At 43.7% G+C, this 22,844-nt stretch overlaps 1 protein-coding gene across 1 annotated transcript in view; it reads right to left on the bottom strand.

Annotated features, from left to right (window-relative positions):
* Positions 1-21,497, bottom strand: part of KIAA0930 (KIAA0930 ortholog) — a 415,468-nt gene extending 393,971 nt beyond the window's left edge. The window contains exon 1 of the mRNA XM_069228262.1: positions 21,192-21,497. Coding sequence (XP_069084363.1) covers positions 21,192-21,333 — 142 coding nt within the window. The 5' untranslated portion in view covers positions 21,334-21,497. The remainder of the gene's footprint in view (positions 1-21,191) is intronic.
* Between the last annotated feature and the right edge of the window lie 1,347 nt (positions 21,498-22,844).

Below are 22,844 nucleotides of genomic sequence, written 5' to 3'. Positions count from 1 at the left end.
AACCAAGAATAGGTTTAAGACTCCTTAAGAGCCCAAAGCATGTGCCAACCACCCAGCACGCCTGGGCCTCAAAGGTCAAACAGTTGTCCATGATAACACCCAAGTTTTTACAAAATGTTTGGGTGTTGGGGGGGAACCCCAAGGTGGGGTAGGCCACCAATAGTCTCCCCAGAGTGGTGTGTACCTTTACCCAACAGAAGTATTTGGTAGTGTTCAGGCAGAAACAATTAACATTCATCCACTCTGCCACTGCCAGTAGTCCTTTTTGGAAGTTGGCACAATCAAGTGGAGGGTTATCTGTAAGAGAAAGTACCAACTGTGTATCATCAGCGTAAGACATCAGCGTCATTCCAGTGGATTCAATGACTTGTGCTAACGGTTGGACATATACATTAAACAAAGTAGGGCTTAGTGAAGACCCTTGCGGGACACCATGCTGTAAAATATGTGGGCTGGAGTTAAAAGGAGGGGAAACAACCTGAAAAGATTGTTCAGATAGGAAGGATGCAAACCAAGACAGTGCCATCCCGCCAATACCGATGCTCTGTAATCATGTGAGACACTGTGTCAAAAGCAGCGCTTAAATTGAGCAAAATCAACACCAATGTGCGACGGGCACAGACCGGCTTGCCTTAGGCGCGGCTTAGGCGTGCCAGTGGTGCACGTCTCCTGTGCATCCACTCTGTAGCCTCCATAAAATACTGGGGAAGTTCTGACAGGCTCCTCCCACCCAACAGTGACTGGCACCTCTCCACCAATTACGGCAGGGCAACTAGTGTCTGAAACAGCGAGGTGGTAGCCCTCGATAATGTGCACATTCGGCAGCAACCGACGTAAGATATCCCATGATTTTTTTCAGTTTTTGTAAATACATTAAAAACTTGCAGCTGGTCGAGTGGTTTGTAAATGTTACCAGAACCCTGAGAATATACTATACATTATGCTTTAAGCATTTTTTATATTGGATGTTTATTTGGGGATAATTAGCTAGAAAATGTGTTTTTCAAACAGGGAAGTGTTTATTGAATTTATTAAGTGAAATACTAGACAATAAATGTAGGATGTCAGTAAAAACATAAAAACACTCAATTACAGTTAAAATGTTGAAAGTAAAATTATCTTAAAGATGCAGCTAACAGTAATCACTGACTGGACTTAGAATATTTTATGAATAGATAGAAAAAAAAATGAAAATGGTCAAGGCCAGTGGAATTATAAGATTCTATGGCTTTGACATTAAACATTATTGTGGAGTTATAGGGCTAGGAAGATAACAACACTCAATTTGCATATTTCAACTAAATATTTTTCTAGCTCAAATGGATTAAAATAATACAGCTATAGTTATTCCCTGCTTTCATCAGGCTCATACTTCTAATGAAGAACAACCCCAATGGCAAAGGTGGAAGACTAGCATTCATTCATCACGATTCACTAACATGCTGATATTCCAGGCTCAGATTATAATTAATTTTAGGGGCAACAGTACATATTTCTTCACTAAAGACTCTTTCATAAACATTTTAAATTTCCATCAATTAGTACACTGCCCCTCCTTCTTTGAGGACCTTTTAAAACTGGTGCTGTTGGCCTATAGTCATTCATGAAGGACCTTGTGATTTATCTGAAATCACAAAGCTTCCCTCAACAAATTTCCTCAACCATCCATTCGAATGGATACACACTGGATCTGGTCTTAACATGCCATATGCTCATTTCGAAATTAAAGGCTAAACCCTCCTCCTGGATTGACTACTTTGAACAATTAATACAAAAGCTGAATACAACAATACAAAAAAGTACTAATTCAGACCACTCACTACTTTGGGGTCGAAAAGGAATTAATAACCTGGTGCACACAACCTCCAAGCACTGTCACCTCAAAGGTGCAGTCTTGTATATAAAACTTTCACAGGAGGTAAAGCACTAAGGGGGTCATTATGACCCTGGCGGTCATGGACCGCCAGGGCCAACGACCGCGGAAGCACCGCCAACAGGCTGGCGGTGCTTCCTGGCCAATTCTGACCGCGGCAGTAAAGCCGCGGTCAGAAAAGGGAAACCGGCGGTTTCCCGCCGGTTTTTCCCTGGCCATAGGAATCCTCCATGGCGGCGCTGCAAGCAGCGCCGCCATGGGGATTCCGACCCCCTTCCCGCCATCCTGTTCCTGGTGGTTCTTACCGCCAGGAACAGGATGGCAGGAACGGGTGTCGTGGGGCCCCTGGGGGCCTGGGATGGGCAGTGCAGGGGCCCCCTAACAGGGCCCCATAATGATTTTCAGTGTCTGCTTAGCAGACACTGAAAATCGCGACGGGTGCCACTGCACCCGTCGCACCCCAGCAACTCCGCCGGCTCCATTCGGAGCCGGCTTCATCGTTGCTGGGTCTTTCCCGCTGGGCGGGCGGGCGGCCTTTTGGCGGTCGCCCGCCCAGTGGGAAAGTCAGAATGACCGCCGCGGTCATTTGACCGCGGGGCGGTCTTCTGGCGGCGGAACTTTGGCGGGCGGCCTCCGCCACCCGCCGAAGTTGGAATGACCCCCTAAGTCATCAATAGTTCATGTATCCAGACATATTCCTTTTCCGTCTAAAATATTCAATTTTTATTTATTGAGCTTTCGTCAAGAATAAAACTAGTTTCATAGATTTCCAACAGATACAGCCAACCATCAAGTATTTCGGGACCACCCCTTCATCAAGGCTATGAAGAAATAAATACATACGCTCAGAGAACAAACAAATATAACTGCTCAACACTAATAGTCATACCTAATCATTTCTCATCATTGTACAACAATGCAGGATCTGGGTATTTTAAGCAGTTTCCCAATTTATCAATCTTCAACCTGCTCAGTTTTTTCAGTTAAAATGTCAGAAAATCGAGTTCATTGTACATTAATTAAATCTGCCATTAGTCTCAGTATCAATTCTCATGGTCATAAAGCATGTGGCTCCTGCAGGGGTGGAATTTAATAAAATATGTACTTGTCTATGGGACAAGTTGCTTCTTAAATCTACTTGTCCTGTAAAAAAAATCTACTCGCCCCTTTGGTGCCATGTAGTGCGGTGACAAATTATGGCAGCAAACTCTTTATATAAGAGCTCTGATAATAGCCTTTCTGATTATACCAGGGCTAATACTTCAGTAGGGCTTGAATACTAACAATTTCAAGCCCTACTATATCAATTTCCTTAGTTTGCTACCTTTCTGCAGATTTGCATACTGGGGTTGGAGTAGGCAGTCGTCAGTAGTTCCAGGGCTGCAATCCCTTTGTGTCTGTGCAAACCTACTAACTTGCATGTTTTAAGGATTTTCACCAGCTCTTCTCATCTTTTTCCATACTGAGAAAAGTTGGAAATGTACTCCTAAAGGGCAGAAGTAGAAGTTCTTCCAGGGTAGGGAACAAAGTGGTTGGAGGGAAAGTGAACTTGTTAACGCTCAATGTATTTTCCCATGAGCAAACATATTTGCTCACACTAAAATACAGTTCACAAATGTTTTGTAGGAGTACAATTTCTTGGTCTACTTCTGCAAATTCTTGTGAAATCATGAAAGCCACTAATGCAAAGTAATATACCATGGGTGTACTTTTGTGGCTTGCTTTAAGAATTGGGCCCTAAATGAGGTCTGGGGTTAGATATTTTGTTTTTATTACAATTATATTTTCCCCTCTACCCATCTATCAGCTGGCTGTGAGTGACAACATACTGTTCTTCTGCAAGGAGCATATAAGAACACACAAAGTAGTCGTGTTCAGTGCCCGGAACTACTGTGACAATGTGTGGCTTTTGAGACCCCAAAACTTTTTTTGCTTTTTTACAATGTCGGTTACAATGGTGAGGGCCTGGCAACTCCCACAACAATAAATTGTTACAAAAGCCATTTCAAAACAAAGACACACATTAACAAAACCAAAACATCTGTTAGCTGTGCCAGTGCTTGTTTATTTTTACTGATTTTCCAGTATCAATATTTTTGGAAATGCTAGCATGCATCAGGACATTTTACTAAATGATGCTTTAAAGAAATATTACCTAATATTTCACGGTAATTTAGCAAAACTGTTTTTTCCTAATTGCATTTTTTTTCTGGACATTTTATTTTGAATACAAAGAATCATCAATCTTGCTTGCAAGCTTCTGCAGACATCTGCGTCTAATCAGAGAGCATTCTGGGAGCATTATACAAAGCCTCATATTGTTAAACTTTTCAAATATGTGTGTACACTTTTTTTTACTGAACCACTGTCAGAAGTGCAGTGTGACCTTACAACGTTTATTTAGAGCGCTAATTCTAGTAATAAAGGGTTTGCATTAATTAACCATAAATACAAGTTTGAACAGCATTAAAATATGACACAAATATTACCTCAACTGCAGACAGTTCCCTTCCCTGTAAACTGGCAGCCAAAAGGTTTGTTCTGCAGGGGGTTGGGCCTACTTGTCCCAGGGAAAAAATAAACATGAAAACTTGTTGTCCTCCACCCCACACAACACGTCCTCAGTGTTAGGCTATAGAAATTCCACGCCTCTGCCCCTGTATTAGTCTAAGCATTCATCACCCAGCACTCTATCACTTAACCATACTCAAAGACACAGCCACCCGCTTAAGGATATAGAAAATGTCATCATTTAGTGCTCTTATTTAACAAAAGTATATCTACCCTTTCCCACTATCTAACCCTGTTAGTGTTCCATCAAGCCCAGTCTGTAGACTCATCATGCTATATGTAAATCTACTCACGATCTCAATTCAGCAATCATCAATCTGTTCAGTTTTCTTTCAGTTAAAATATCAGCAAATCAAGTTCAATGTACTTTAATTAACCCTGCCATTAACCTCAGCGTCGACTCTGGAGGTTAGAAAGCACATGGCTGCTACATTGGCATTAAAAACTCATCACCGCTCAACCATACTTCAAGGCACATAGTCACCCGCTGAACTTAATTGAAATTTCATCACATCGTAACTCATCCAACTGTCTCTTCCTTCAAAATATGAGTTTTTAGTAATTTAATTTCTGTATATGATTCCTCCTCCTGAGCATATGAATATGTGAGTCTTATTATCCGTAGACCCGATTTCTAAGCAAAAATAAACAAACATTACCACCAATTCACACATGAATGCTTTCACAAACTAACTGTTAAATAATTATAACAAACTCACCAAAAACGTATTTACTCTTGACCTATCCTCAATTAATGCTTCCAAACGAAACATATCTCATCCATCAGTTGTCGCTTCAAAAGGCAACCACGAATAACACCTGTGGCGATGACCCACGCTGCACCTGCACTAGTTCAGGTCTAAAGGGAAAGAACTTGTGTACACGCGCCATTCGTAACGGAATCATTCTTCTTCAATGTAATAAATTCTGTAGTTGGTCAACAACGAAATATGTTCTTTCTCACTCAAAACGGAAGAGGAAGAATAAGAATCCATTAAAAAAATGTAAAACATTTTACAAATGAAACCTGCAGTGGCTGAAACAAGGGAAACATAACTGTTACAGAACATTTAATCACAGAAAGTCGCATTCCTCAAAGACCTATCAATCGTAAAAGAAAAAAGATACTGGCATTTACTACCCTCTCCTGGTGGCTTACCTCTTTGAGTTTTATCGTTCCTTGACCCCACATCTGTTATGCTATATGGATCTCAACTATACAACCCCATCGTTCACAATAGTCCTTTCAGAGAGGTACTCTAATTTACTAAAGTTAGATTCATATCTGCCCTCTCCCGATTTCGAACCCTGTTAGTGTTCTATTCTGAACGGTTTGTAGTACTGTCATGCTATATGTACCTCTACTCACAATTTAATTTTAAACTTCCCTCCATTTCATTTGAATGCATAAACAATCCACCAACCAAAGCAACAATAAAACATTTTATTGGAAGGAAACAGAACAACAGTGACTGATTAAATAAGCCATATACAATAATATAGATTTAGTAATGCTGAAGCAATTCTCAAGGAATATACTCCAAGTGTCATTCTCTATAGTCCTTACAATTGTGCTGACTAAAACACAGGCTACACCTTTCTCTCCATCCTATTCTCTTTAACTCCCTTTATTTGTTTAAATGTGCAGACAATCCACTAGGAAATATTTTCCTGCACGACTGTAGGAAGCTGGCTGGTGCTCTAAAAAGAAGTACCCTGTGCAGCGAGTCCAGTGGATGCCCAATTGGTTTGGAGAGGCAAAAGAAGACAGTACTAACACTCTATTCTGTGGTAGTGTGGGCGAACAGAAAGGCTTATCGAAGGGTAGTGCCAAGCATTTGTTGTATTCAAAGGGACAATAAATGAGACACTCAAAGAACAAATCTGAGACCAATTGAGGTAAAATAACACTGCTTTTTATATATACACTTTGAAAACAAGACCTTTGTTACAAGGTAAGCACATTTTTAAGCATAAATACTTTACACTTGCACAAATGGACACAGTGCTATTTTTTGAGTTCTTCAACGTTAACCAATGGGAGGAAAACAAAGTCAGCAAACAGGCACTTTATGAAGACTTACAAGACCAGTCTCAGAGAATTAAGGCAGGTACTGGGCAAAGGTTAGGATCACATTAACAGGTCAATCTGGGGAGCACTGGGGCGGTCGGGTGCAGAGGTGTACTACGGCACCGGTTGCCCAATATATTTCAAAAGGGATTGGTCTCAGAGGAAATAAGCTGCAGACTCTGAATAGGAAGCCAGTCAGGGAAAACCAACAAGTAGGTAAGAAACATGGGGTGCTCGAGGACCTAGGTGAACCTTTGGTCCTCTTCTCCATGGGACAGGGGCGACGGATGCAAGAGTGTCCTTTGGCTTCAGGTTTCTGTGTCAGGGAGCACTCGCAGTTGAGGGGTTCCTTTAGTCTGGGGCTGCAGGGGTCATCAGGGAGTTAAGGAGGGGTGAAACCACAGTGGACTCTAGCTCAGGAGAGCTGGGGGATGTTGGTGATACCAGGGACCCACTTGAGATCAGGCCATAGGCAACGGGTGCAGTGGTTGCTTTACGTATCTGCTTTCTCTCACCACAGAGGTTGCGGGAAAGGGGGCCTGCATGCAGAGACTGCAGGTGACTTCAGGGAGTCCAGGAGGGGCGAAACCATGATGGGGGTCAGACTCTGGGGAGCTGTGAAATCTTGATGGCACTAGTACCAGTCAGGTCAATGACCGGAGGTGCAGTGGTGACTTCACGTGTCGGATCCTTGTGGTTCCAGAGGCTGAGGAGTCGTTTCTTTAGAGTTGGTTGAGAAGCAGGTCCTCTGCTCACAACAGTCTTGAGTCTATGTCGAAGGCAGGCAGTCCTCTGGGGTTTCTGGGGGCTCAGCTGAAGGATGAGACATTTTTTGGTGAAGCGTATGTTGAGGGTTGCAGATAGACTGGTGGGGTTGGTACCAGGTCACCTGCTTCTTTTCTCTCCTTCTGCAGGTGCGACTCTTCCTTGTCCTCGGTCTTCTCAGGTCGTCAGGATCTAAGTTTCTGGGTTCAGGGGTGCCACCTAAATACTCAATTTAAGGGTGTTACAGGGAGAGCAAGGTGGCAGCCAAAGGGTTGCCCACCTTTAGGTTGACTACCCCCTCTTAATGACCACTTCTGTTGGGAAGTGTGCTTAACCCTGACCCTAGAGATCTAATTCCACCCAAAACAAGATGGGGACATTTAAAAAGTGGATTCTACTTCAGCTTGTCCACCTTAGGGGTGGGATTGGCACACCTCCTAATTCACCTCCTAATCACACTAATTTCCCCATCCATATTGCTGCCACAAAGTGGAATCAGGACAGGGAGGTTGGTCATCTTCGCCATTTAGAGAGACCTGGGTTGCATTACAAAGGCGGCCAGGCCTTTGAATCTTCCCGCCCAGGAATGTCAATACTGTCTGAAGGAGGTGTCAAACCCCCACCCAGGGCAAGCTTTTGTCTCAGTCCTCCGAGAGGGCTGGCTCTCACCTAAAGGGTCAGAAACGTGGCTAAGGTGGCTGAACTGGTCAGGACCAGTCAACACACTGGCTGCTGGCAGGTTTTCAGAGGGCACCTCTAAAGTGCCCTTTTGGGTGCATGTATTGGTAAATCCAACACTGGCATCAGTGTGGGTTCACCAATATGAGATGTTTGATACCAAAGACCCCTATCTTCAGTGAAGCCATCATGTCGCTGGGGAACTCGTAATACATGCTCGCAGGTATGCACGTGTACTTAAAATGGCTTCCCTGGTCACTAAATATGTCTGAGAAGCGACAAAGACATCGCAGAATGTGCCCTCACATGTAATATAATGCAACCTGCCTTAGGGTTGTAAGGCCTGCTAGAGAGGTGACTTGCATATACTGCATGCAGTGTTGGGGGACATGGCACACAAGCTGTGTGCCATGTTGTGTATTCACTTTTGTATGCAAGTAGACATGCAGCCTGCAATGGCAGGCTGTCATGTGCGTGATGGGGGGTCCCTTAGGGTGGAGCAATTTGTGCTGCAGCCGTTAGGGGCACACTTTAGTACCCCAGGTCCTACATACCAGGGGTACCATTTACTAGGGTCTTACAGAGGGTGCTAAAGGTTTTGCCAATTTGGGAAATGACTGTGCCGTTTCGGGGGAAGAGATCTGGCATTGGGCACCTGGTTAGCAGGAACCCAGTGCACTTTCAGTCGAAAGTACATCAGATACCATGTAAAAGGCGGGAGCGAACATGCCAAAAAGGCTAATAAAGTAAAACATTTATCTTTTCCTTTCTGATTTTATCAACATTCCTTTACAGTAATGAGTTTGTCTTGATATATGAACTATTGCTACTTTGTTGTTTTACCTTAACACCATAGCTTCAGAACAAATGTTGGTACAAATAGGTTCAACAAAGTCTTCATCTCTTTCAAAGAACATCCCCCAGTAAACAACAACTACCCAGAGGTTCTCCTAGAGACCTTCCATGGGCAAAGAAAGATCTCAAGAATTTTTGATGCAATGGCTCTTCGTCAAAATAAGTTCAACTAAGAAAACGACCAGTAAGAGCCTCAAATCAAAACTCATAGATATGTAAGGAAGATAAAAAACACAGAAATACATTGGAGAAACTAAGTGGCAATGGAGGGGAAGTATGTAAAGCTCACAACAGAATGCTGTTAAGCAATTGAGAAAGCAAAAAAGGTCAAATTTATGACCAGACTCACACAGGCACAAAACCAAATTAGCAACTTACTCATGATTTTCCTAGAGCGATGCAGTTGGAGGCGATAAAAATGCCCCTGTCGTTTTTAACCTATACTTTGGAAACTGGACGTCTTTTGAGAAAAAAATGCCGACTGCACAATAACACTAATCCTTTTATGAACTGACTGAAGCTTACGGCATTGTGGACCAAAAATACTTTGAAGAAACAAGAAAAATGTGTCCTGGATCCTAAGAGTGGCTCTTTAACGGTGTCACTCCTTCTCAAACTAAAGCACGCAAAGCAAACTTGGTCCATCATCGTTGTCTAAAAAACATCACACGCAAAAGGGGGAGGATCCCACAGAGATCCTCTCCATCTACACTATTATTCAACATATTAGACCACTGGCTTAACTGAAATACCAACTAGTTTCTATGAAGCAGATAATATGCATATTTAGGTTGGCAGTGACAAGAGACACTACAGAAGCATCAACATTGTCTAAAAGCTAATCATCAGTGGATGAAGGCAAGGTATCCGTGCCTGAACGGATACAAAAACTGAAATTATCAGTAATGAAGATTCCCTTGGCGACAGCCTTCCCTTGAAGACATCCTTGCTCAAACAGAACTATCATGCTCACCACTGCAAAACCAGACGAAAACCTTGGTGTATGGTTTGACTTGGATCTCTGTATTCGTCATCACACCATAGCAGTAACCACAACAAAAATTAATCGCATGATGCTGAAAAGGATACTGCTCAATCCTAACAAACTTAAGTAACCAACAAAATGATATTAGTGAGACTGGGCTACGGCAGTGTTGTCCACTTCAGAGCCTTAAAATAAAAAGAGAGAGCTACTGACACTTCCAAGCATGTAAAAACGAATAATCTGTCTCTGTTCCAATATAAATAAAACATTTCATATTACACTGACCGTTAACAAAACTATATGGGCTTGTAGTGACACAAAGTACAAAATCAAAAGTTCTCTGCAACACCTTAAAAGCTTGAGATGGCCATTGCCAAAAATATTTTCAGTCATTCCTGAACGACACCTGAAGTGCAACCTGAGATCCATTAACATAAATCTACTTGTTCAGGCCGGTTTTTGCAAGAACAGTCATTAGTGGAACTCAGTTCATGTGATTGGGTCCAGCCATTAACCCGTTCTGTGCCAAGGACGTAACGGTTACATCCACCGGTACAGTGCTCATGTACCGAGGACGTAACCATTATGTCCTCTGCACTGAGCTCAGAGGGAGCGCTAACGCTCCCTCTGTGGGCTTCCCTCCCACCCCCCAAGGCAGGGATGGAAGGGGAAGCCCACCCCCTTCCACCTCTTCTGCCCCTGACCCCCCACCGATCACGCGCTGACATCATTACAGGGTGCCGGTCGCACTTGAAGCCATTTGCTTCCAGTACGACTCAGGAGAAACAGGTGAGTTTCTCCTCCGGCGGGTGGGGGGTTTCAAACAAAGAGGCACTGGGGGAAAGGAAAGGGATTTCCTTTCCCCCGGTGTCTCTTTGAGCATTCCTGCTGCCCGATCGCAATGTCCACTAGACGTCAGGGATTTTTGTTGTTGTTGTTTTTGATGTATTTTGTGTCATGGAGCGGCCCCTTGGGCAAGGGTCATTCCCATTTAGGGGGCATGTTTGCTGAGGCCATTTCTTCCCCCCTGGGGGGCAGAAACCACTAGAACACCAGGGATTTTTATTCATATGTTTATTTATGTGGGGGGGTGCCCCCTTGGGCAAGGGGCGCCCCCCCCCCAAGGGGGGGCTTTGAACTGTTGCCCATTTCTGCCCCACTTAGACACCAGGGATAGTGTGTGTGTGTTAGTGGATGGGGGTGCGGCCCCTTGGGCAAGGGCCGCCCCCCTTTGGGGGGGCACGTGTACCAAGGCCATTTCCTCCCCCCTTGGGAGCAGATCGGCCTATTATTTTTAGGGCAGAACGGCCCCCAAGGGGGGCAGAAACCACTGGAACGCCAGGGATTGTTTAAATTTGTTTATTAATGTGCGGAGGCGCCCCCTTGGGCAAGGGGCACCCCCCCCCCAGGGGGCATAGAACTGTTGCTCATTGCCCCCAAGGGGAGCAGAAGCCACTTAGGCACGAGGGATAGTGTGTGCGTGTTTTTTTTTTGTTTGGGGGGTGGCTCCTTGGGCAAGGGTCGCTCCCCATGGGGACACACTACTAAAGGTATTTTCTGCCCCCTCTGGGGCAGATAAGCCTATTTTTTAGTAGGCCCATCTGCTCCTATGGGGGGCAGAATCCACTTAGGCACCAATTTCTAAATGCTTGACGGTGGGGTGTTTGTCAACTAGCGAAGTATTTGCATTTGTGTTTAATTTTTTTTTCTCCTTTTTGTTCTAGTTCAAAGCTTTTGCTTTCTTTTCTGTGGCTCCTTGCGGTTTTGGCGGTGGTTGACCTGCGGTTTGCATAATCGCATGTATTAGGTAAGTAAAAACAATTTACTCCAAAGGAGTATTGTTGCCATGCACGAATGACATGTTTGTAGGTGGTGTACTAAATGCAGGATTGTGTGTGAAATTGTCCTTAGATTTGTGCACAATGATATTTTTGTTGTCTTATTTCTAATTTGCTTTCCTTTCTTTCTTTTTAGTGGGCTATCATTGGTGATTGCTGTGTCTGTGCAGAGTAGTTGCTGGTGAGTCAAGCTTTTTCAGGCAAGTGAGCGCATAGTTTTTGAGTTTATAACTTACTAATAAAAGCTATACGTTATTACTTATCTTACGCAGTGCTGGTTGTTGATGGTGCATTTGTCCAGTTACTTTTCGTTGGAAAGATCATGGCTAGCCGCAGGATGACCGCTCATGAGGTGGTTGGTATGCTTTCTGAGTCATTGTCTGCTCATGATTGTGAGATGGACTCTGCATCTGATGCAGAGGAGTAAGTGAGAGATTCTGGCACTGAAGTTTCTGTCGGAGAGGAGTCTTCTGATGAGGAAGCCACTCTCAGTGCAGATGAAAGGCCTGTTTTAGAGGAGGTCACTGATGTGCCATTAGTGCAGCAACCTGGGGCTAAAAGGTTTCCCGTTAGAAGACCTGAACTCTGGGTTGCCCCAAACATGGAGCAACCAGACTTGCCTGCCTTTACTGGTCTCCCGGGGTGTAGTCAATACAGAGAACTTTTTGCCTGTCAATTTCTTTGAGTTATTTGTGGATGATGTGTTTTTGGGAGAGACTGTTGAGCAGACTAATTTGTATGCGGAGCAGTATTTGAGGGACAACGCTGCTAGACTTAGGCCACACTCTAGAGCTACCCAATGGATTCCAACAAATTTGGAGGAGATGAAAAGGTTTTTGGGTTTGACTCTTTTGATGGGGTTGATAAGAAAGCTGTCACTGGCTTCTTATTGGTCTACTGGTCCCTGGATGGCAACAGCTATATTTCCTGCAACCATGAGTCGTAATCGGTATTTGCTTCTTATTAGGATGCTGCATTTTGTTGACAATGCATTATCCTTGCCACAAGATCATCTTGATTCTGACCGTCTTTTTAAGATTAGGCCTGTCCTTGATCATTTTGTAGGTCGTTTTTCAGAGGTCTATGTTCCAGGCAAAGAAATAGCTTTGGTCCTCTTCAAGGGTCATTTGGTTTTTAGGCAGTACATTCCTAGCAAGAGTGCACAATATGGAATTAAATTGTATATGATGTCTGACTACACTAGTGTCTACACTAGTAGGGATTCCAGTATTGACCCCCCTGGTTGTCCTCCCACTTTTGGAGTTACTGAGAAAATTGTGTGGGAACTTGGTAGACGACTGTTCAACAAAGGTCACCATTTATATGGTAGATAACTTCTACACTGGAGTGCAGTTGTTCAAGGAATTGTTTAGTGGACACTGTTGCTTGTGGCACAATTCGTTGTAACCAGAAAGGCTACCCAAGGGAGCTTGTCTGTAAAAAACTTGAGAGGGGACAGTGCAGTGCCTTGCGGAATGATAAGCTGCTAGCTTTGACATTTTCATACAAGAGGGATGTCTACATGCTAAGTACCATCCATGATGAGAGTACTTCCCCCGTGACTGTTTGGGGCCAGGTTGCTGAAGTGCGCAAATCTGTGTGCATTTTGGATTATAATAAGCATATGAGAGGTGTAGATAGAGCTGATCAGAGGTTGGAACCTTATACTGCTATTCGTAAGTCTTACGTTTGGTATGAGAAGTTAGCAGCAGATTCAGGTTGGCAACCGCCATATGCCAGAAGAGGGCCACCGTGAATATAGCTGTGAGCCGAGTACCGTGCAGGGAGAGTGAAGCCTGTACTGCATCGTTGTGGCCACCCTGTATGCCAGGAGGGACCGTCATGGAAGTCCTTACTGCTGACAAGTGTCAAGACCTGTGCAGGGCCTTAGTGGGGACACCATGTGCCAGGAGGTGCTGCAGTGGTATAGACTTCCGTGCAGGGAAGACCTGCTTCTTGTCTGAAGGTGCAGCAGCAACCTCATATACCAGGAGGAGCTGCCTGTACTTAGTGAGTTACGAAGTTCAGGCAACCACTCGAGAACTGAAAGATGTGACCCGTGGTTCTAAATCAACATTGAGGATTGCCTCAGACTCCATGAGTGCATTATCACATCATTGGACCAGATGGGGTGTAAGGATCAATCCTCTTCCCCCATTAGGGAGAACTGAACTTACCATGCTGGAGCACCTCCAATCGCTGCTGGAGCTAGCTATGCATGCTCACGGAGAGCATGCGCCTGCCAGGTGTTGCTGTGTCTCCGCGTGCAGACTTAACTGACTGAGCAGGCCTGGAGCATCACGAGTACCAGTGGTTGAGGCACCTATTAAGGCACTAAACGCTCCCATGCTGCTGGAATGGGTAAGACTTGTTACAGGCCTACCGGGCCGCGGGGTACTCACTGCTAAAGGTGCTGTGACGCCAAAGAGACTTTTGACTACTTTCTAAGAGTCGGAGGGTACTCTTGGATATGGCATACTAGTGAGGATTTCCTGGATGCGGACACCAGTGAATGGGGGATAACCTCAACCACATTACAGGGAGAGGATAGGACAGGGATTTGTCGGTGAAACATTAGAGCCACGACCTCAAGGGGTTTGCCATTGCTTATGAATGTCAAATGATGTCTTTAAATGCGTGGAGTTACAAATAAAATACTTCTTTATAAGATGAAAATAAACATTTGAGTGGACATTTTCTTATTGACATTGCTGTGCGTTCTGTGAGTTATGAGTTGTGTTCACTAGCCTGCATCTACATTCTACCCTAGGGAGCCTTTGACTGCTCATCCACAGCTGCCACTGAGAGTCAAGTGCAGAAGGGGTACTTGGCCCAGCTGCTCAGGATCCAGAGTTGGCCGGGTCCCACCACAGTTGGGCCCAGTAACCCAAATTACATTTGGAAGTGAATCATCTAAAACCAGTTCCAAACCTTAAAGAGTGGATCAACATCTCCCATCTGGAAAATGACTTCTTGACTAAGGAAGGGAGTGTTCTGCAGAGTACTTGAAAAGCTGCTGTCCAACCACGCCTAGGTATCTGTCTGACAACCAGTCTCCCAGAGGTGAGAGGGACATCAGCTGGAGTCTGCTCAGCTTGCTGAAGAACCTCTTTGGGTCTCCCTACAGCTTGGAAGCTTGCCTGTCTGTTCAAAGAGAGAAGTAAAGTGCCCATCACTGCATGGGGAGAGACTTTCCAGAAGTAGAACCAGAGCCACCCAAAAGAAGTAGACTTAAGTGTGCACAGTGCCAAACCAAGTGGAAACAGAGTTCCCTCCCCCTCCACCATTCTTCTTATGTGGGTCATTTGGAAAACTATATGAAGGAACAACCGTCTTCAACGTCAGGGAGCCATCCGGCATCTTTGCTATGAATTGAGGGGAATGATGCCACCACTGCTGAATAATATGACCTGACACCACTGCTCCTGCAGCCGAAGACTTCCCCGACAGCCTGGAGGTTGTAACTGCCTTGGTTATAGCCCACCATGAGTGGACAAAACCTGTACCTGAACTCCATTACTTTGTATTGTTTTACGTTTTGTTGAGTTACTAAAGTACTTCTCTTTTTACAAGAAAAGCAGTAGACTGGACAGCATCTTATTGTGTCTGGTGGCTGAGTGTTTAGTTCTCTATTCTACCTCCAGCATCTCTGCTGTGACTTGTGGGTGCCGAACAATGTGACCTGACACCACCACACTGCAGCTGAAGAACTCCCTGACTGCCTAGAGGCTGCAACTGCCCAGGAGGAGGCTTCTGCTGATGCTGGCCTGCCATGCCTTGACTCCGAAGTGACCTGAGAGACAGGGACAACTCCGCAACCCACTGTCCACTGCCAAGGACTTTACCATTTTACCATGAAAAAAGCCAGCCGCCTGCTGATGGGGACCTGTTGTGCTGCCACTCCGATGTGACCTGAGGGACAATGCAGCCTCTGAAACCCTACTTCCATTGCCAGAGCAAACTCTTATCAAGATCAGAGACTTAACAGACCTATAAATCTCCTGCATTTTGCTACTGATTTTATAGACACAGTATTGAAACACACCTGAGCTAATGTTCACTGGATATTCCACGCAAGCAGACATTCTTTATAGACAGGTGGGAGCTGGAATTATGTGGCAGTGGAGCACCAAATTATGCTACAAGGTTAACTAAATTATGGAGCAATAAAAGGCAAATTATGCAGCATAAGGAAGCACATTTTTTATAGCAATACTTCATTATTTTGTCATTTTACACATGGTAATATTGTTAGGCAAAGATTCCACCTCATTAGTACCAATTTAACAACCAAATACATAAATAAGCAACTGAAAGCTATCCACTTAACCTCTGTGAAATGTCTTCCAATGTGCGCAAACACATATCACCACATCTTTAGTAACTTTTGGTCTGTATGAGCTAGAAAATATTTTTTGTTACAATCTGCAGATAATGCAGCAGAGGATGGGTTATGTGGCAAATGTGGTAAATCCTTAGTTATGCGAAAAAGCTGTGGCCTCAGAATCACATAATGCCAGTGGCCTGTCTATAATGTAAGTAGATAAACCAATAGTGGAGTGTGTCTCTAAAAACAAGCAGTCACTATGTCCTGCTTCTTAGTGCTCACCAGGCACAGTACATGAGTTCTTATAGAACCCTCACCCAAATACTAACCATATGGTATGCTTCATCATCAGGTCCTCACCTGGTGAGGTGCTTACCACCAGGTGGGCTCAACCTCACAGTGGGTGGGAGCACCCTTGATATTCTCAATGCTCTTAAAGGTATCTTAGGACACAAACGTTAAAAATATCTCCAGGGAACCCTAACCTAATTCTTTAACAAGAGGAGCCCTGTAAGAGGCATTTATCAAAGGAAATAATTAAATGATGCTTATATCAACAGCAACGCGTAGGAGATGTCCTCATTGGCTGTAATGATTCATATTGTCACAAATTCAACACATAAAAGCACTGAAGCGGTATTTATTCTGCCCATAGTCTTCTTTGCTCCGCTATTGTTTACAGGCTCTAATTCTCATTCGTCCTGAATATATTGTATGGTAGGTATTTATTGCAACTATTTTGAATAATCTAATCAATAAAAAATGATTTATTCATTCATCTTGTGTCTGCCCTAAGACTCACACTCACAAGAAATCCCACTGTCGAAACAAAATACTCAATGCCCTCCAATCAGTACCAGTTTGGATTTGTATAAAATAGTCAGCAACTGAAGCACAACTGAGAGCTAAAAGGATCCTCCCTACTGGGAAGTGCAGCTCACGTGCGTGGTGTGAAGCTGTTTATTTGATAATATGAAGCTGTTTTACTGACTGTGCATCTCTAAAGTTGGTTTGGCATACAAAGGTACATCTAGACACAGCGTGAGCGTGTCATTAACTCTTAGAAACAATAGAGGGACTGTGGGAAGAGATAGGATTTCTGAGGTCTCCTGGGAAGTTGAAAATTGTGTTAATCTACTAGAAGAATAGAAAATATGAAAAATGTAAATAATTATTACACCTTTTAAGTGGTTGTCAAGCTCAGTATCACATAGCTCGTTAGAACTTCCATATACCACTCCTCCTATTTGCAGTAAACACAACACAAAAGTAACTGTAGTTGTTTATGTGACACACCCGTTGAATCCATGTGGTTAACTGCCATTCACATGAAACCCATCAGTTTTTAGGTGTGCTGTAGGAAACAGTCCTGACACATACATTCCTGCGTTGGGTATGTCCGAAACTGATAAAAACGGGAGGGGTCTCTCAGAAGTCTAATGTGGCTGCAGCATGAGCAAACCATTCATGCAACTTCTGGGCCTAACCGTGAATGTCAAAGAACTTTTTCTGTTTAATCTGAAAAAAATAACAGAAGCCATCTTCATCACATCCAAGATAAATCATTTGATCCTTCAGTTCTGGCTAAATGCAATCTGGATGGCTTCTGATCCTCATTCCCCTTTCTCAGTAAAATCCCTGTGATTTATCATTAGCAACAATTCATCATTATCATCTCACATCAACAGGATAGCCCAATCCGTCATCTTCCTACTCAACACACTGAAGAAAATCAATTATCTTGTGACCTTTGAACAACTGAAAACTGCTGATGCACTGACCATATCCTAACCTGATCAAAGCAATACCATTTTGGCTGGTGTCCTCCAAGCCTCGCTCACTCAGATCAATATTTCTCTCAGTGCTACAGCACGGTTTGGCTTGGCAAAGGGAAAAACTGACCACATCTTGCCAGTTCTTAAAGACCTTTATTGCTTAAAAATCTGATGCTGCACGAAGAACGCCTTCATCTAGGAAGTACCCCTTACCTTCTCAAACTGCTAACCATCCACGGAGCGCAATGAGTTAAGAGTGAAAAACAATTTACATCTGGCAATGATAAAATTCAAGGCATCTCTTGTTTTGAACCAACAATCCCATGGAGCAGTCTCTAACCTTTGGAAGTCCCTACCTACTTCATTAAAACTGAACTGAAGGTCTCAAGCTTCAGAAAATGGTGAAAGCACACCCATTCAGTTTCCATCTGAACTAGTCTCTAACAATATAATCCTAGTGTACCGGATGTCCATTTATCCACTCATCTACCAGTTACGAAATTTTCCTTTTATAAAATGTTCCTTATTGCTCAAATCCTCATTCTCTGCAATGTAACATCTATGCTGACACTGAACTCAAAGAAGCCAGAGCTGATAGAAAATTTTAGGGATCTGATTCAGAGCCTTCAAAATCTTTGCACTGTCCTCTATTCTGTACACAATACTAGCTGGATTTACTATGCTTATTTTGTGTTTTTATTTAGTGAGGACCAGGCCATGAAGTACCTGAAGCACTTTTATGTGTAAAAGCTCAATGGGCTGGGCACTATAGTAGGTATGAACCCCGGCGGGGTGACTCATCTTTTCACTTTTTCAAAGTTTATAAAACTTTAGAAATAACAAAAGCAAACATTTTAAGAGCCGAATGACAACGGATTTTGTTGTGTGTCAAATGCTCATGTTACCTTATTACAATTCTGAAAGCATACATGTTAAGACATAATGGTATTCGCTGTGGAACACTTGAGGAATCACCTAATACGTACTAAAAAGAAAGCTGGAAAGTTAAAATCTTGTTTGACATCACTAATATACAACAACAAAATACTGTTTTTAAGAACAAGCCTTGCAAATATTTTGAACGGTCAGCGAAACAATTTGTAAAAACAACACGGAGGCTATTATACGGTTCTTTGTGATAATGCTAGAGCTTCAGGCTAAGACTTATATTTGTACCCAGAGAAACAAACGGGATAAGAAAAACAAAATCGGGTTGCGTGTGCGCTCCTAGGGATTTATTTAATTCAAGTGACGAATGGCTGGAATCTCCAAGCCTTGTGTTAAAGCAGCTCCCAATTGTGAAGCATTTCATATTTTGCTTTCCGAGTGTTTTCCAAGAACAAATCGTCTGACAGGTTCTGTGTACGACGCGCCAGGCGCGCACGGAGGAGAACACTGGTAGCACATCTCCGCTACTCAATGCTCCTCAGGAGGAGATGCAATGACATCACTGTCTTCCAGGCAGCAGCGTTAGAGCGCGTGTGTGTCATGCTGCTAGGATGAGTAACGTGCTATTAGCGAGGTCCCGTTCCAAGAAGGCGTAGTAAACAATTGTACAAGACAGGCATAATCCGTGAAGCGTAACAACATGTGTTAGCGAGCTCACGCTTAAAATAAAGCACCAAAAACGCAGCACAGGACTCCCCTCAACATCGCAGAGCAGCAAATCTACTGTATACAAATTGTGCCTTCAGACAACAAGCACGAATGCAGTTTTACCCATCACATCAATCAAAGCACGCAGCACCAAGTTTCTAGTAATTTGATTAAAGGCGATCGGGCGTGGGAAACACATCAAAACGATACTATCCGGGAGAGTATTTCAGGTTTAACCCACAGCAGTTTAAACATAGAATTTTTTGTTGTTAAACCACAAAAAGTGTGCTCAAAGCAAACACAATTATCGTGTTATTAAAGACTGCTCCACACCATGCAACAGTACACCAACGAAATCACGGCTTTCCCATGCATGGAATATATATGAGGCTACCACTGGAATGATCGCTTATTATATGCCACCTGCTCTCTGCGAGCCAGATGAAAAGATGCGCTTCTTTATGGACATGAATCATGTACTGTACATCAGATTCGTGTCTAGAAATCCAATCAAATAAACAGTGTCATGAATAAAATATTGTACGCACAAAGATCATACACCCACGCTTCTTGTCTCGGTAAACTGACTACTCCACTCAAAACCATCAACACAACAGACACTCCAGAGACCAAATTTCACAGAAAGCCTGTCAAGCCCGTCGTTCTTTCCACTGTTATTACACACCCCAGCTCGATTTTCCCTTTCGACTCTTAAAAATCTGAATTCAAAACACACAAAACATAGTGGTTTGTCGGCTGCTGGCTGGAGGGCCTTCTACAGGAATCAGGGCATACTGAGAGCCAAAGACAAATGTTAAGCAATGTGCAACGCCCCCTCTCCCACTAACTGAAGCCCTGATGTGGACATATGGGTTCTTCTGGCAATCTCTTTCCATTGGACTGTGAATGGTCGCTCATGCCTGCTACCAGTTGAGGGTGTACGTAATTAGCAAGGACACTCACCTGAACTGATTCACTGGAAGTGACACACATTCTTTAGCACAGCAGTAGGTGATCGCACACCACAACGATCATGTTTGGACGTTTCCACATGTATTGTTAATGAAGCCTACACCTGTTTCAGACTTCCTTTCTGTGCTCTCTCAAGAAATGCTGGGTGGCTCACGGTTTGTTTCTGATATTTCAGTAAAATATATACGCTATTTGGTGTAGCCATAGTACAGAGAATTGTCCGTAAATGCCCCCTAAAAGGCCAACTCTTAAGCGACTAACATGAATGCAATTATTCCATCCATCACTTTGCTCTAGTTAGCCAAATACGCAAATAAGTTTCTTTTTCCCTGGTTCGCTGTTCCATACGATGTGACATCTACTTTCGGCCTCAAACCATCAATAAAAAGGCGTATTAAAAAAATGCATTTCAGCTCTATCACAGGGGGCTGTCCGTGCAGTCATTCATCCAGTAATTAGATCTCTTAAAAACATTTACTGATCTCCAAGTAATCAGACATCAAGGATTCCGCTCTCTGAAGGAGTCAGTGCTGTGGCTGTTCACCAGTCAGAGGCACTCACCAGACGAGATTCTGAGCTGTCAGAATTCTTTCCCCGAGCCGTCACTTTCCTCATCAACTCGTCTCGCAACATTCACCTACACAAGGTCTCAACTGTTACTCTTTGATAGTTACTCTGCTCAATTACGCTCAGTACCATCGTCTCATACTACTCACTTTCCAGGCACTCGCTCATCCAACAATCAGTGACTCGGCCGTCACTTTCCCAATCTTGCAACATTCACTCTTTAGTTTTCGCCGTTCCTCACACTGAGGATCAATTAGTCACTCGCTCAGAACTCAACAGCCCCTCTTTTATCATGTCACTATGTCAAATGTATTTTACCCAGCCCGCTGATCTCCTGTCGGGTGTTGATGCGGTTCCTCTCCCCCGCGATGGCAGAGATCATTTGCTGGAGGGATACATCCACTTCCCCGTTCTCATCCTCCCGCAGCCCAACCCGGCTGAGGCTCCGGACAGATGTCATGGTGCTGCCGCCAGAGGTGAGGGCATGTCAATACGAACGCGGCAGTGGCGTCGCCCAGTGGGCTCGGCTCATCTTCCCTTTAAGTGATCTCACCCAGATAGACTCCTGCAGCCAACAGCGGCAGGTCTACAGCCGGGGAGCCGCTGTCACTTCTCACTTCCGCCTCCCAGGGTATGTACACACCACTAGAACACGAGCCGCCCAAAGTGGGTGGCCACAGTTCCGTCCTACTTCTACTTCTATGAATGACTGGGTGAGGTCTCATTGTTCCCATCACAGGCAAAGTCGGTCCGAAGAGCTGAGAAATAAACGTGAGACTAAAATTCGGGCCGGCGCCGGTGCAGAGGCGTCGGCCATCATGAAAGCAGTGCTAATACGGTTTTGGGAAGCATAATGGCAAGTGCTTTACTAAATACAGTTTCTGCTGCATACCACATTCTACGATTCCTACCAACTAGAATGTTATAATTGCGTGCTAGGCTGTAAATGGCTGAATGTAAAAAAAAAATAACGTTAGTTTCTATAGGTATCTCTTTCCGACCCCATCTCCCTCTTCATTAAAGCTTCTTCGTGGGAATATGCGACGTCCAGGTAAACCTGGCGCATGACTTTTGTTGCGTTGTGTATACTTCAATTACCTCTTCAAGATGGCGGCGGAATATCGCCCTTTGTCCCCAAGCTTCTCCTCCCGCAGGAAGATACACACAATATATTGAAGGAGCTGCCAATTAGTCCCGTGTCTTGTGTGAGGAGTTGCCACATGACCTGAAGTCTTTCCAAGTCTCCCCTGTTTTTTTAAAGCTGTTATTAACACTCATTGTGGGCTTTGCCATTATTTATTATGTCTTTCTAGTCGATCTCATTTTCTTACTGTATGGTTTTTCTCTTCTTGCGTTTGCCCCAACCCCATCATAGCTTCTTTACTACCCTTTTGATTGGATGCCTTGCATTTAATTACAAGAAAGGAAGCTCTCATTATGCATAAGTCCTTTATTGCTTGCTGCCCCAACATGCAGCCCTTTAAAGAATAAACATACATCATAAAGTGAACATATATCATATTGGAATCTTACTATACCATATCTAACCACAGCAACAACCATCTTCCTCTTTTATTAGCTGCTCCCATACAGATAAGTACTTGTCTCTGTTGAAGCAGATATGCTAATTAAGAAAAATATTAATGATTTATAAGTTGCTACTAATGAGAAAATGCATAGAGAAATGAATCATAGAAAAATAATGTGCATGTTTGAAAAATGTGCCCTCAGGGTATGGTCACCATGTGTACTAAAACATCTAAAAATGTGATAAATAATGAAAATATATGAGAAAAATGTAGTTATATGTCATAATGAGACGCATAACCTCTGTTTTGTATTATTAAGTTAGCTGAACTAACGGCCTAGTTCCACTGGGCTTCGCACACTCTGAACATGGAGAAATCGGATGCCTTGCAAAAGACTGGAAAGTGTGGACTGCAGCCTTGACCCGTTCGAAGTTCAAGTTAC

This window comes from Pleurodeles waltl, chromosome 4_1 (assembly GCF_031143425.1).
Source record: "Pleurodeles waltl isolate 20211129_DDA chromosome 4_1, aPleWal1.hap1.20221129, whole genome shotgun sequence".
NCBI classification, from domain to species: Eukaryota; Metazoa; Chordata; class Amphibia; order Caudata; family Salamandridae; genus Pleurodeles; species Pleurodeles waltl.
The sequence above is the reverse complement of the archived record's forward strand: the minus strand, read 5'-3'. Positions and strand labels throughout refer to the sequence as shown.